Source organism: Calypte anna, chromosome 4B, assembly GCF_003957555.1.
Source record: "Calypte anna isolate BGI_N300 chromosome 4B, bCalAnn1_v1.p, whole genome shotgun sequence".
NCBI classification, from domain to species: domain Eukaryota; kingdom Metazoa; phylum Chordata; class Aves; order Apodiformes; family Trochilidae; genus Calypte; species Calypte anna.
The window spans coordinates 21,833,763-21,849,597 of NC_044249.1; the positions used below are offsets into that span (position 1 = coordinate 21,833,763).

The 15,835-nt window shown below is 44.3% G+C and overlaps 1 protein-coding gene across 3 annotated transcripts in view; it reads right to left on the reverse strand.

The window, feature by feature from the left end:
- The window catches only part of ALMS1 (ALMS1 centrosome and basal body associated protein), a 45,326-nt gene that overhangs the window by 19,934 nt on the left and 9,557 nt on the right, over positions 1 to 15,835 (reverse strand). For all 3 annotated transcript variants that reach the window (XM_030450610.1, XM_030450611.1, XM_030450609.1), the window contains 5 exons: positions 9,846 to 9,963; positions 7,368 to 9,576; positions 5,596 to 5,755; positions 3,582 to 4,802; positions 3,038 to 3,168 (listed from right to left, as the gene is read on the reverse strand). In XM_030450610.1, the coding sequence (XP_030306470.1) occupies positions 3,038 to 3,168; positions 3,582 to 4,802; positions 5,596 to 5,755; positions 7,368 to 9,576; positions 9,846 to 9,963 (3,839 nt within the window). The remainder of the gene's footprint in view (positions 1 to 3,037; positions 3,169 to 3,581; positions 4,803 to 5,595; positions 5,756 to 7,367; positions 9,577 to 9,845; positions 9,964 to 15,835) is intronic.

A 15,835-nucleotide genomic window follows, 5' to 3' on the forward strand; every position in this document is an offset into this window, starting at 1 on the left:
TTAAGGCAGCACATGCTGTAGCCCCTCAGCAGAATCAGGAGGGGAAAGAAACCCAACACACCCTGCTCTCTGAAAAGACTCATCAGATGGTGCTGCATTGTGCTGCCTATTAATGAGGCAGATTCCTGACACTGCAGTTAGCTGGAAAATTCCTGCTGGCTGAGGAACCAGCACCTTCCCCTGGCATCTCACCAGGTAACCCAATTTCTTGAGATACCTCTTGCAGACAAAGCACTAAAACACTAAGCAGAGATGAAAAGGCATGAGGGGTTCAGCAAATGGCTGTAGTTACTGATCAAGTGAAAGGTATCTAAAAAAAAGAATAAAAAAATCAAGATTTGGATAATTCAGCTCATTACAAACAAAGGAGTTGTCTGCAGAGAGTGGCCCAGGGAGGTTGGGGAGTCTCCTTCTCTGCAGACATTCAAGCCCCACCTGGATGTGTTCTGTGTGACCCACACTGGCTGGTCCTGCTCTGGCAGGGGGTTGGACTCCCTGATTTCTCAAGGTCCCTTCCAACCCCCAACACTCTGTCAATCTGTGAGACTTCCTGACATCCAAACAGAACATGATGCTCCCTCTCTGATGGGCTCACCACTCATTTCCCAACTTTCTGCAACTCCTTGAGGGACCAGGAGGCAGGGATGGGTAGGACCTTTGCTTCCAAGATGCTTCTCATTACAGCAGAAGCTCCCAAAAAGCTGACATTTGCTCTTTGCAGCAACTCACCTGACTGCTGTGAAGGAGATGGAAGAAATGCAAATACCTCTTGATTACAGCTCACACTACAAACAAGTGAATCAAACATCACACCCCAGGATGCAGGCAGAAATCCTGAGGCTCTAAGAGCACAAAGAGCCTTGGAGTACAGCTGGGAAAAGCTTGAATTACCACTCAGAGTAATTGATTACTGACAGAATTGAGCAAAAAGCAACAGATTTTGCCCTGAAGGGAATGAAGACAACTACTCACCTGATAAGACTGTGGCATTGATCTCTGGAAGCAGCTGTGCCAAGCCCAGAGAAATGAACACTCAGCTGCACACAGAGGTTCCCCTCACTCAGACACACACTCACCAAGCCAGGTAGCACACAGCTGCTCCCCTTCCTGACCCAAAAAGACCACAGCACATTCCAGGGAGCTGCTCCCTCTTCCCTGTGTGTTACTCTTACGTGGGGTCTTTCACCCTGACTCCTGGGGATGGGTCAGTTCAGCAGCAGAGGTGGAATGGTGGAAGACAAAATGGAAAAAAGACAAAAACTAAATCATTCCATCAGCATCCAAAGCATCCAGAGCATCAGAGCTTGTGATTTAGAGCTCAATCATCAGTGCACCAGCCCTCATCAGAGAGTATTTCTTCAGTGTGGACAGGATTTTAATAATTTATCAGTAAATTATTACCTTTAATTTGTTATTGAGGTCCACTGTCCAGATAAGGTTGTGTTTTTTAAAAGAAACATTAAATCTAGACTATATTTTTTTTTCCTACTGATTGGAGCAGCTGTGGCAACAGCAGAGTACATTTCATGAAGCACAATGCAGCACCCTGGATGATTATTACATCCTTAGCAGCTAGATGGAATTTGGAAGTGAAAAAATAAGCCCAAACCATGTGTGTTGTATGCCACAAAGTATAAACAAGTATCCCAGCACCAGATTTCCCATCCTCTCTACATCCCAGATCTCATTAGCAGGAACTGGTTTCAGCAAGGTCTAGATTTTTACTCCCCAGCAGTACTTTTCTGTAGTTTATTTGGCTTCTTGTATTTCCTGTAGCCCAGAAGGACAAGAAGGGACTGGAGAATAAAGTAAGGAGACAGAGCATGGGGTAGGGGTGCTCTCAAGATGATCTCTTCCCTACACCAGGCACCAGTTCAAGGGCCTGAAGTAATAAACAGCAACTCCTACTACTGAGAGCAAGCACAGAAGTTGCTATAAACTCATCTTCCCAAGCCTTTCACATGTTTTATTGTGCCTGTTATGTGTCATCTTTCCAAAAAAGATCTGCATGGCATATGATCTACAAAGGATTGCAGTGCAAATTTATAGCTACAACTCAGTGAACTTCCTGAAGAAGTGAGAAAGTACAAGGAGTGGAAAAATACAGCACAGAGTGGAAGAATACAGGGTATACAAGGAGGAATGATCTTGGGTAAATCAAGAGAGAGCTCTTTGGCACCCAAAAAATACAAGAGGGGTGATAAAGTCCTTGATTTAAGAAGGAAAATTCTTAGGTTTTATATGCTGAAACTCCTGAGCTTAGCTGGGAGCCCAAAACAAAGGTACAAAATGGTACCAGAAGGCAGTGAAATTTGAAAGGCATTGCTCTTGGAACACAACACCACCTTCAAGTCTTTGGCTTTTCCCAGTTTCTTATTCTAGAAATTCTTCTCTGGAAAGACCCTGGTGGTTCCAGCAGAGGAACAGGGCTGATTTCTGGAGCCTTGGATTGAATTTTCTTAAAAATTCCAACAACCTTCATGTCATCCTGTGGCTCTCCATGAGCATCCCACACACACTGGGTGATGACTCCAAGCCTATCAAAAGAACAGACTCTACCACCAAACTGCTCAGGGAAAAATAAACCTCTACAGTCCCACCAGAATGGCCACAGAAGGAGGAATTACTCACACAGTAACCTCAAACATGTAGGAATGTCTTGGCAACTCTCTGCCCCTTCATCACAAAGAAGTTTATAGGAGACAGCAGTCAAGTTTGCCAAGACTCATCCCTGGACAGTCTGAGAGGTCACATTTCTCATTAAACACTCCCCATTAATAAATCTGCAGTTTTTGTCTCCTTTTCCTCCTGGAGAATTAAGACCTTTAGGAAGAGTCAGAATATTCCTTCAGAATATCTTCAGTTGTTTGCCTTCCCCTCACCCAAGACAGCAAACTGCTGCCTGGGAGAACCAAAAACCCCCAAACATTCCCATCACCCTGTGCCATGGCTGGTCCTGAAACATACATGGGAACTCAATGAAAATGAATGAAATAAAAACATTTTCTCCAGAGCAGCTGGTTTGGCTGTTTTGTACCTTGGCAAGTGCAGATTTCTTGGCACTCAGCAGCAGCTCTGCCTTTATCTCCTCTATTCTTTGGTGGTGCTCTTCATTCAAGCTTGTCACAGACTCCTGGGATTGGCTGCCCAGCCTCAGCTTCATCCATGCTGCACAAGGAACAGAAACCAGAGAGCAGTTTCCTTGCCATTTCCTCTCATCATGGTTGGTAACAGTTTTGTGACTTCAAATCAAGACTTGGCTCAGCCTCTTCCCAAATTCTTAATCTGGCAGATGCCTCACAGCTACGTGGACAAAACACCTTCTCATGTCCATGTTAGGCAAGAGGAGAAACCAAACTGGAAAAGTCTAATTCTATCCCATTCTCCCATTACCACTTAAAACAGCTGAAAACCACTGATCCCTGAAGCCCTGTCCCATTAAAGATATTATATTCACATTTCAAGTCAGGGGAACAGACTTTGACCTCTCACATCCACATTTCAAAGCAAGGCCCTGAAAAGAGGCCTAAATTAAGATTCTGCCATGTAAAAAATGCAACACAACTGAGACAAATCATTACCTTGTGCTGTCCTCTGCTCTCCCTCTCCACTCTTCAGTGTTTCTCTTGCACGTGAGCCACTCCTCAGAAGATTTCTGACATGGGCAGCTAGTGAATCCCCACTGCTGCTGTCTTCACTCCCTCCTGTGCCTCCTGCCTTGCTTCCAGCTCCCCCAGCTTTGGCCAACATGCTCTGGAAGTCTCCTGCAGCACTGGTGACACTGCCTAGAGTGGCTGAGGAGGATGGATTCCCCAGCTCTGAGGTTCTCCCAGCACTGCCCTCACTGCTCCCATTGCTCTGGGCAAGCCCCACAACCCCAGGTTGGTTTCTGTCTGTAGTTACACTACTGCAGCCTTCAGGCTCAGACCTTCCTGCAGATTTTTCTGTCCTGAACTCTTTGGTCATCTCCTTAACTATCTCTCCATGATTGTGCAAGTTGGCTTCAAAAGGATTTTCCCATTTCAAAGTGCCTGTTTTATAATTCAGAGGCTTGGCTAATGACTCTTCTTCTTCCATACTCCTCTGGGTCAGAGTCTCCACCCAGGACAGCATTTTCTGGAACTGAGGGCTCCTGTCTTTCACTAACCTGAAACCTTCAGTGCCATCTTTTTTTTTAGTCAGCCCTGGGGAAGTCTCACCCATTTTTCTAGCAGAGGCAGTGGACACAACAGGATCACACGACCTGCCAGCTATATCCTCTGCCTCTGCCAAGAGCTTGTGTATTTCTTGCAATGCACCAGATCCAACCAAGGAATCACTTTCCTGACCCTTGGTTCTCTTACTCCCTACACTTGAGGTTTGTGACCCTCTGTCCACTTCCATTTCCCTTTTCCCTCCAGCTGAAGAACCAGCAGGCCAGCTCAGGGGGCTGCTCCTCACTTCTTGGGGCTCACTTTTAGCCAGCAGTTCTTCAAGATGTTTTGCAAGGAGCATGGGACTCTCTCTGTCAGAGAGACAGTCAGGGGAAGGCTGCTGCTGGTTTGGTTCTGCTCCTCTGGAGATAGCTGAACACTCTGACTCCTCCTGAGGGGCACAGGGAGAAGCTCCCTCCAGCTGGTGGCACAACACACTGCACTGACTCGTGGGTTTGTCTCCAGAAGATCTTGAGAAGTGGGGAGAGAGTTCACAGAGTGACAGAAGACCAAAGCCAAGTTCTGAGCTCGTTGGTAGGGACATATTGAGAGCAGAAGTGCTGGGGTTATAATTTGTTGGTGTAATCTGAAGTGCTGATGGGAATTTGCCTGCAAAGAAAAGGAAGAGTCATGAAGTTGAGGGCTCCAGAAAGCAGCTGCATCAGTGAAGACTTTTGTCATCCCCTTGGAAAGAGAGGGGAAAACTGATATATTGATAAACATTTAGGAAATTACCTTCAGAATAAGACCTGAACAAAGACTTCCATGAGAACTGTCTGCTGAAAGAAGTATTAATCCACTTTGGATTAATATAAAATTACCAAGGATACATTGAACAATACACAAACCAAAGAAACTACAGAGCTTGATTTAAATAACATGCTTTTAAATAAAGGCTTAAACTTGATTTTAAATAAATGTTCTTAGATAAATTACACCAGTGGTGCTTGAATGTTCAATGAACACTTGGATTCTAAAAGCATCCCTGCAAGAAGCAGGAGAGCTGTGGGTCAGGATTTCCAAAATATCCTTTTGGAAAAAAGGAAAGGACACACTCTCTGGATAAGTTTGTTTCCCACTACTGGCTAGAGAGCTGCAGAAGCAGAGCAGGTGCACTTCTAGCATTTGGATAGGTAACACCTAATTGCTTTTTTTAAACATAAAACCCCTCAAACTTAAGTGCAAATGGTGATCCCAAATCCACACTGACAGACACACAGAGTTCCAAGCAGAGTTTTGTTCTCTGACCCAACCATTGGTATTTTTAAGGACACCCAAGTAGTCCAGAGCCCAGGTGAACAACACCTCTACTGAGGACACCTCTGGCCCTGTACCAGTTGCCAAACTGGTAAATATCTCCCTGTGGTCTCCCAGGATGGCCCAAGGTCCTCCTTCCCCATACCTTGTGGCTGTGGAGCTGTCCTTGTCAGTGTGTCAGTGGAATCCTTCAGTGTTCTAAGCTCTGAAGGGGAAAATTCCACCTCCCTGATGGGTCCTCGAGGTGCAAATGGCATCAGGATAGTTCCAGGGGACTGATCAATGCCCAGGTTGTGGAGGTATATCTGGGGAAAAGCAGAAATAGGTGACACATGTGTCACTGTCACAGCATGGCAGTGGATTCTGGAGCTGCAGGTTCCACATCACCTTCAGTGCAAACAACTTGGTGTCAAACATCTGAAGCTCCAGTTGTGTTGAACTTCCCCAAAACACTGAGGCAGCAAATCAGGGACAACACCTCCAGCTGCTTCTGCCCTCTGGATCAGGAATCCTTTTTCCAGCTCCACAGTGACCAGCTCAAAAGCCACTGCAGCCCAGCAGAACTGACACACCCTGCCCTCTACTCCTCATCATTTTTGTTTGACAAAGCAGAAATTAACTGCAACTGCTTTGGTGGGGATTGCACTTAAACTAATTAAGTTTTTTCCTGACTTTTCCTTCATCATGTGCCCAAGATGCTGCTGGCAGTAGCATGCTGCCACCAAAGCACTGCCCAGCCCTTCCCAAAGGATCCAGGAGTGATGGATCCTTACAGATCCCAGCCAACTCTATTTCCTATGATTTTACTACAAACCTACACACCAAGTGCTGCATCTGTGACTTCACCTTGCCAGTGATGTACAAGAGCAGAATTCCTCAGAACCAGGGCTGGAGAACACACCTAATTTATCCTCATTTGAAAAACAGAGGGAACAGACAACCTCTACATCTCATGAATTTCATTTTAAATACCCTGCCTACAATATTTATATTTGTTTCAACACGTATTTGTAAAGACAACTGAGAGAAGAGTGCTTCTGCAACACAAAGACCTAATGATTATAGGAGTCATCCTGTGAGAGGAACAGCCACTTACTCAGAAGAAAATTACATGCTTATCATTAACATAAATCTGCATTTAATTTTCTCTACCACTCAACAGCTATTAGAACAGTTAACATGGCTGCCACAATCTGCTCTCTGTTCTCACCCAGCCACCCTGAAAGAGGGAAGGGAGGAAAGAAATCTGCATGAGCCAAGCAAGAGATGAAGGAGGAAAGATACACAGATGCTCTGAACATCCTTTATGAGTACAGTATTTTAAAAATCAAAAATCTATGCCTCAGATACTGGAAAAAAGTGCACAAGCATAGCAATTATTTATAGGGAATTAAAAAGGCAATTTGATTTGCCAAGGGGTTGTGTGTTGGTTTTGCTATTATTGCAGATCTGTGGGTGTCTGAAGTTCAGCTCTCCTGCAGCCTCCCTGCATTTCCTTACTCAGCAGTTGAGTCCCAGCCTCATGTTTGGATAATTATAACCTGATCTTTAGAAAGAATCTGGAAGATCACAAGTGGCTCATCAGCACTCTGCTAGAAGAGCTAGAAACCCATTTATTCACAAGCCTTTTCTCAAACAGATTTCACTCTGTATCAATACATCCTGTTCTTGCCTCTTTTGTGTTCCACCAGCCACCAACCTTTACATTTCTCCTGCATCCTGTTACCATGATACCATCATCTAGACATGGAAAAAACAAGAAAATCTTTCCCCTTTCTCTGCCAGTGCTAAATAACCCCTAAAAGTTATTTGTTTCACCTCTGTGTTTAAGAAAAGATGAATCAATAAGCTGTGTATTCTGAGCTCACAACCCAAAGGTAAAGAAGAGTTATACATTTTTGTTAGGAATTAACTTACTGGGATCCTTTCTTCAATATTAAGCTCTTCTTTCACTGGAGTTTCCAAAGAAGTTGCTCCAACAGGGATGAAGTCATCATCTTTCCCACTGCTGAAGATGTGCCTGGACACCCCAGAGGGGCAACCTGCAGAGCCCAAGCCCCTCTGGCTGCTTTCCCCAGGAGTTACAAGAAAATTCAAACTGTCAGGGGAAATATCACCAAAGTTGTCCCTGCTGATAAGGTCAGAAGGCATGTTTAGGTTGTGAGACTCCTTTCCAAGAGCATCACAATTCTTTTGGTCATCAGCTGAAGAGTTTCCATCCTCCTTGAGGAGCTGAGCAACTGCTTCACCAGAAAGAAAAACATTTGGGTCTGAACTTTGTCCTCTAAAATTACTTTGTTTCTCTCTACCACTGGGTCCAGAAACAATCTCAGCTGAACACTTTTGTGACTTGGAGCCTCCCAAACTATTTTCAGACACTTCTAAAACATGACTTTGTCCTTCTAGAGACTGTGCTGCCTCTGCTGAGTTTGCTGGTGGAGTAACTTCCATCTTCCTGCTGGAAACATTTACTGTGTTGTCAGACTGGGATCTAGCAAGAGGAGAGTGGACAAGCAGGAAGTTTTTATTGTGAAAACACCAACTTCCCAAGGAACCTGTCCCTCTGGAGGAAGCAGCAACACAATCTTTGGGGTCTCTACCACTCCTCTGTATTGACAGAATATTGTTGGAAGAACTGGCAATAGCACTCCAGGCTTTCCTTCTAGGAGAAACTCCACCTGGATCACAGGAAGTCACTGCCTCAGATGCATCCTCTGCTTGGCTCACATCCCAAGCTCCAACCTTCTCCATGAAATTAAGTGATGGGAGAGACTGAATCCTTCCACTGTGGGGATATTTCCACTTTAAGGACTCAAAAAGCTGACTGTGTTCTTTCTGAGCAGCTTGGAGTGAACGTTGCCCCTCAGACAGAGGTGTGCTGGCAGAGTTCTCTGAAGCTTCTTCATTTGGGCATGAAGGAGAGGCCTGAGTATCTGCTTTGAGCACAGGGACACCAAGTTCTCCTGCCTTAACATTTCTCCTCAGAACTATCCCTGGAGTGGACTGATAGCTTGGATGAGCCAAGTGTACAGAGAATGAGCCATCCCCTACAAGATTAAAGGAGGGGGAAATGCCTGTAACTTTATGTCCCCTTTCTATGGAAAAGTCTGAACTAGTTAACTCACTCCTGCTGGCTCCAGGTTCTGCTTCCACTGGGGCATCCACACCACATGGAGAAGGAGCTTCCCTGTCAGTCACAACTGGTTGTTCAGCTGCACAGTCACTTGCCACAGTAGGGATGAATTCCTCTTTCCCAAATCTCACTGCAGGAGAGAATCTCACTTGTTTCTGATCACCATCAAAGAAAGCTCCCAGGAGTTCCTCAGCCACAGACTTCAAGCATTTGGAGCCACTGAAACTCACTCCACAGCCCCCTGACATTCCTTCACCTGTTTCAGAATCCTTAGCAGAAAAAAGATCTTGTGCTTCTGAAATTTTACAACTGTATTTCCTCAGATCATCAGGAAAATTATTAAACAAATTAAGGTCAGGAACCTCTTTTTCTTTTTCCACCTTCTCCAGCTGCCCCATGCCCTCTTCTGACTCGCTCTCAGCCATTTTTACCTTCCCCTTTTCCACTTCTCTTTCTCTTTTTTCTGAATTCTTAGACAGTGCTGTTTTACAGGAAGAGTTTTCTGAAGAGGAGAACTCTTCATGCCTCAGGAACCTCTTTTCTTCCTCTGAAAGCTCAAAAAGAGCAGCTGGTACCTGGTTGTCACAGGAGAAAGAGTCATCTGTTACAGGCATACCACAGGTCTGAGTTGTAAGAGCAGCTTCCACTTGTTTCAGGCTGTTTGCCTTGCTCAGCAACCCCTCTGAAGTGGCATTTGCTAAACTGTGACTTGCTTGGGGAATCAGTGCCTTCTCCTTAGTATCATTTTCACACCCTCCAACTGCCTCCTGGTTCACCAGTTGTTGTCCAGAGGAAGAAGTTGGCTGAGAGGAGCAATCACTACAGCTGGCACCAAAAGGTTCCACATCTCTGAAGGAAAAGGGGTGCTGGGACAAAGTACAGAAGTCACTAGGGGCACCAGAGGGAGACTCTCCATCTGTCCAGGACACAAACTCATGGCTGGGAGAAGGCTTTGAAGGCTCCTCAGATGCAGCAGAAGCATCAGGGACTCCTCTGTAAGGGGTAAAAAACAAGTAAGTGAATTTCTGACCACCCTTTTGCTGTCAACATCCATATTCTCTGCTTTAATGTAAGAGGCAAAAGTACAGCTCCATTCAGGTAGCTGAGCTGTAGCAAGATGCACACACACACACAGCCCCTGAAGAGACCAAAATGTGAATAAATGTAAAGAAAATGCAAACAATATCAAATGGCCACACAGGAAAAACAGGGGGTATTCTGTCATGACAGAGTTCAGCTAACTTTATGTAACTTTATCCTACCTTAAGGGAATAAAATCCATTTCTGAGTGCTGGAGAAGTGTCTCATCTGAAAGCCTTTGGCCTGGTGTTGAATACATCAGCAGTGGAAAACAGGGAGAGCACTGACTGTCCTGGATATCTGTCAAGAACAACACAGTCATAAAATCATGCCAGGCAATCCCTCCTAAAACTGCCCTGCCAACTAATGCAGCCTTCAAAATTCAGGAACATGCCAACTGCAGTGGAAATGATGTAATCCCACAGTTTCAACCCTCCTCTGAAGCACATTCCCTCATGTTTTCAGTTGTTTCCTTACCACAGATCAAAGAAGCAGCCCCATGGATGCCTTCCCCAGGCTCCACTTTCCCTCAGGTTCTGATCATAGCAGAGGCTGCATCACCTGTGGTTGTTTCTTTAGGGTTTCAAGATGCAAGTAAGACCAAAACTTTGTCATCACAATTACTCCACTACCACTGTCTACTGCTGTAGTAATAAATCTGAGTTTCTGTTCTGTATTTCTTTGTCCTTCGAGGTAGCTGGCACTTCTTTTTTTCCAGTTCACTGCTTAGTAACCAAACAGAGATGTTTTACACCTCAGGAATAAACACAATGATAAGCTGATGAGTGTAAAAGGATTACACCCACTTTTGGATAGATGCAAAAAAATTATTTCCAGTACTTTGGTAAGGAAGCTTTTTTCTTTTAAAGCTCTTTCTTGCCATGAATGACTTCCAGAACCAGATTCACATTCAGTTAATTAAGTTTCATTAGTTTTCAACCATCTCAGCCAAACTATCCCCATGTCACTTACAGAAGGATAAGCACATCAGATAAGATGACCACTACATACCAAAAAAAAATGGAGTTTACATCAGCCTTATCCTCAGGCTTTCTACAGGCCTGTATTACATCATCTGATGAGCAGTATCTAACCACAAGATGACCTTTCTGATTCAGTTTTAATTTAATGCTTCCTATTATCATTCCTTAAATTATGTTAGCATACTACAGAGTGAGAGGATAATCATATGGATAGAAGTAATTCCACATCACAGTAAATCTGGCTCAAAATTTGGATGATTTCTGGTCCCTCCCCATTAGCAGCTAGGAAAAAAAATCAGAATAATATTGCTACATAGCTTCAAAGCTTCCCTTCTCTCCTAGCAGCTCTCTACCACATGGCCAGCCTAATGTCTCCTAGAGGAAGCCAAATTTGTACTTTAGCATCTGCAGTACAGATGGCACAAACATGCTACAGCAACTTCAGTGGAGAGAGGGCTTTGTTTTTCTAGCACCCAGTGCCTCTTGAAAGCTGAATTCTCCCCTTCATTAAATAAATGCACTGCACTGCTCATGACTCCATTTCACTTTTCTCTTAACTATTTGCAAGGCTAACAATGAATGACAAGTAGGGAAAAGAGTGACCCTTTTTTTTTTGGAAGCTTATAGGAAAGGAAAAAAATATGTATTTTCCAAAAAAATAGTTATGAATAGCAACTCCAAGGTGTTCAAAGAGGCTCCAGTGTAGACTGGTAAGCACCTGTGCAAAGCTGGAGAAAAACATTCATTCTAACACATGTGGAAGTTTGAAAAAAAGCAGAGGGGGAAACTCAGGAGTGGCACAGAGGGAGCAGGAGCCAAGAAAATAAGGAACAAGGTCAGGGATGTCTCAGTTCTAACTCAGAGTGCCTCAGGGCTCTGTTACAGCACAGGGCACAACCAAAACTGCTCTGATGTAGCAGCCTGAGTGTTACTTATATGATTTTAATCACAATTTGAATCATGGTTTTGAATCCTGGAAGAGGAGACTGAGCTAACTGACTGTCATCTCTTCACAGTAAAATGTACTTCACAGAAAACAAGGTTTGTTTCCAGTGGCTGATATTGCCTTGGATCCAAACAGAGCCTGCACATCAGGTAACTTATTCCCCACCAGCTAACTATCTGGGAGTGGGCAGTATTTACAATGCCTTTACTCTGGGGTTACTGTACATTTACTCAAACAGCTTTTTGTTGTGGTATTTGAAACTACTCAGTTCATTAGCCATCTGGTACACAAGTGCATTCAAGATGCAAACCCACACATCTTAAGAAACATGAAGCAAGCTGGAACCTAAACTCTCAGCTCTGTTACACTGACCTTTTTTTCCTCCCAAATCTAGTTTTACATTTAAAATTCTATTAGTGAACAAAGGCAACAGTCACTGCAGTTATCAAATTAGACTTGTCATGTCACATCATGATGCACTTGATGTTTTCAGAACTGGCATCTCCATTTTTATCCACAGAATGGAAGGGGGGAAATAAGCTTGACTTGATTTTCAGCTCAAATTCTTCACTTTGAATGGAAATGTGTTTGAAGGCTTTAGCTGACTAAATATACTGCAAAGCTGAAACTTCAGCTCAGCCTCCAGGGCAGGCAGTCCTGCTCCCCTGGCACCTCCAGAGAGTTCTGCTCCTGCCCTGCAGCAGAAAGCTGCCTCAGGCTGCCAGTCCCTGGCCTTCCCCAGAGCTTTGGAGCTGTGGTGGTGATCACTGACCTGAAGCAGGAGATGACTGATAAGACCACAAGAGAGAAGGGGAGGAAAAAACAGAGGAAAAAGAAGCAGGAGGAGAGGGAATAGTCAAGAGTCACTGCAGGCCCATCTTCAGTGGGAAGCCTCTCTTCCACCTTGTCCTCTGCAACAACTGGCAGAGGTGACCTGGAAAAACACCCTGATGGAGTTTAAGAGATGAGGCTACAAAATTTATCTGATTTATCTGAGGCTACAAAATTAGATTTTTCATCCCTATAAAGCAGAACTCCAACCATGCCACGTGCTCTGCCTCCTCTGCCTTTTTCTGACCATTTTCTCATCTTCCAAGTGCCTGAATTCCAACATTTCCCCCAACTTTTCTCCAGGAGGCAGAGAGATCATGGCTAGCATGTTTTGGATGCTTAGGATGATTTAGGGGCTCATTATGCTCAGCCATAACCTGGGTTTTGCAGGCAGAGAAGCAGGTGCTGGAGGCTTAAAGAAGCAAGTGACGTCAGTACCCCACACTTCAGCATCTTGTGTCAAAACATAATTCTTCCTGCTGTCACTCTGAAGGTCAAAAGCTTCCTCAGAGTTGAATTCCCTCCACCAGGAAAGCTGGGCAAGCTCCTTTATCTTACAGTCTGCTGACAATTCTGAATGCCAGAGTCAAACTGCCATTTGTGGGAGAGAAAAAAAAAGGAAGGTAAAATAAAAACAAAAGCTCCTTGGCTTCACTGATCTGTTCCAGTGTCACAGGAACAATTTCAGTGTGACTGTCACTGTGATTCCCCTCCCCAGCACATGAAATTCACAACATTTTCTGAAGAGAAGAAGGAATAAATTAGTATTATAGCTGATGTTTCTGCCTCCCCTCTCACCTTTCCTCCCTTATTTGGAAGTTTAAGTGAATACACAAAAAGCCTGTAGCTACTGGCACACTTTCTGGAGAGCTACAACTGAAATACAAGCAGAATTCTTACATCTTTTATCACACTAAAAAGCCTTAAATGTTTCTTTTTAATTCCAGCTGCATTTCAAATGCAACCCTTGACAAGTATCAGGAATTTTCCCTGATGAAATGGTTTTTAAAATACAATAAATAAAACAACCCTGGAAGAGGAAGAAGGCAAAGACAAAGCATGTCTTATCTATTGTGTCCTTTTTACTCTAAAACCTGAAATTCCTACCTGGCACAGCAAAACCAAACTAAATTAAAAAACAAACAAAAGAAGAAGGGATTTCATTCAGTATTTCCCCCCTCTAGCCAGACAGCAACTCACTGTTAACTTCACAGCTTTCTCTGGGACCAAATGTGAGATAGCCACAACTGGTTTTTATTTCATAAAAGGAAAAACCACCCTTCAAAAACATCTCTGGAGTTGTTCCACATGCACAGCAGCCAGCAGTTAATTCAGCCACAAAGAGCTTCTCTGCCTGGGTTGTTGTTCTGGAATAGGACCTCACTTCACCTTCCTACTAAAAGGAAGATGCCTGAACAAAACAAAAATCAAAAAAAAGAAAACCAACACCAAAAAAAAGGGCTTAGAGCAGCAATGGAGAGAGCTCAGTGGTCAGTGTAGAGTAAAACCAACATATTAACTCTGTATTGGCAAACGTGTGGCATTTTCAATACATTTCCTGAAGTTTCTAAGCAACCAAAAAGGTTGCTTAGAAAAAAGGTCTTTCCTTTAATGCTTATTTGTCACTTGCTGGCATTTAAACCTCCTTCAGCATTTTTATCACCTCTCCCAAAGGTAACCTTGTGCCAGTGTCTGCCTTACAGACAGAATTCATATTCTGCCCTGTTTTCCTTCCTAGAAATCCATGAAGTTAACAGAGAACAATAAATGAGAGAATCCCTGGACAAGTAAAATGAGAGATTCAAGTAGAAAAAAAGTCTTTTTTTTTGCACATCATAATCCAAGTTAACAAAACCAAACTCAGTCTTTTAAGAAACGGTAACAGGAGGCACAAGGGGCAGTGGAAGGCACTGAGCTGTGGGTCTCAGAGGGGTTTGGTCTGAACCAGAACCTCTGATCCTGATCCACCAGAGATGTTCTCCCTCCCCTCAGAGCCTCCTTCACAAAGGATGGAGCACTGCATGACCAAAATAACCCCAAATACTGCTGAAAAGGAGCAAGAGCTGCATGGTGTAGTAACATCTCAACTCCTGAAAGCCACAGGAGCTGCCATGGATGTTTACCAGAACATTCCTGAGGCAATTTCAACTCCATTTCCACCCCATAATGGGTTGTTTAACTTCAGAACAAATTAAAAAAACCCCAAAAGCAAAGCACACCCCAGTAAGATTACGTAAGCAGGTACAGGAATGGCAAACTGCAAGCTGCACATGTGGTTAACTGGAAGCAACACAGGTTTATTTTAAAGTATCACAAGCAATCACGTTGTTTGTCTGGAATAATTTGGGCTGTTTTGGGAGGAAAAAAAACCCACAAACCTTCTAGCATAATGGTGCAGTGAAAGCAGCTTTAGAAACACCTTTGCCCAGTGATTTCAGTTATGAAAAGTGACTGGAAAAGTGACTCACAGATGTAATAACCCAATGGAGGTGGTAACACCTGATCTTGCTAAGTGAGAGCAGAGGAGGCCACAGAGCTGCTGGGAGGGCTGGAGCAGCTCTGGAGCCAGGGGGAGAGTTGGGGGTGTTCAGCCTGGAGATGAGAAGGCTCCAGGGAGACCTCAGAGCACCTTCCAGTGCCTGAAGGGGCTGCAGGAAAGCTGGGGAGGGACTTGGGACAAGGGAATGGAGGGATGGGATGAGGGGGAAGGGTTTCCAACTGCAAAAGGGGAGATGGAGAGGAGATCTTGGGGAGAAATTCTTTGGGGTGAGGGTGCTGAGCCCCAGGTTACCCCCAGAAGCTGTGGCTGCCCCATCCCTGGCAGTGTTGAAGGTTGGATGGGGCTTGGAGCATCCTGGGCTGGTGGAAGGTGTCCCTGCCCATGGCAGGGGTTGGGAATTGGATGATCTTAAAGGTCCGTTCCAACCCAAACCAGGTTGGGAGCTTATGAAAGTGATCCTCTGAGGGATATCAATACAGAAAGACACACTTGGGGCTTAGCAACAGCATTGTTAAGTGTTTCCAAGGAAGCATATGCAAGTGTGTGAATAAAAGGAGTCTGTGTGAGGTATCATAAAAGTAAAAAGGAAAACAAGCGTCAGCAGCACAAAAGAAGGCACCAGATGACATAACAGCAAGTTAGAGCACACGTGCACAAAGGCTTGTGCAGGATAAATTAACACTTCCTGGAACTGAGATGGAGTTCACCTTGAAAGCCAAAAGTTACCATACAGGGTGTGATCAAATCTGATCCTAGAACTGGTGTTGAGTGAAAAAAAATAGAAATCTATGCCTAAGTGCAGCAACTGCTTATTTAAGAGTGGAACTGATGGGTAACAACCATATCTGGGGGGCTGGCAAGCAGTTTAGTTCTGCTTTTGCTGGCTTTGCCTTCATTAAATGCCCAAGTAGA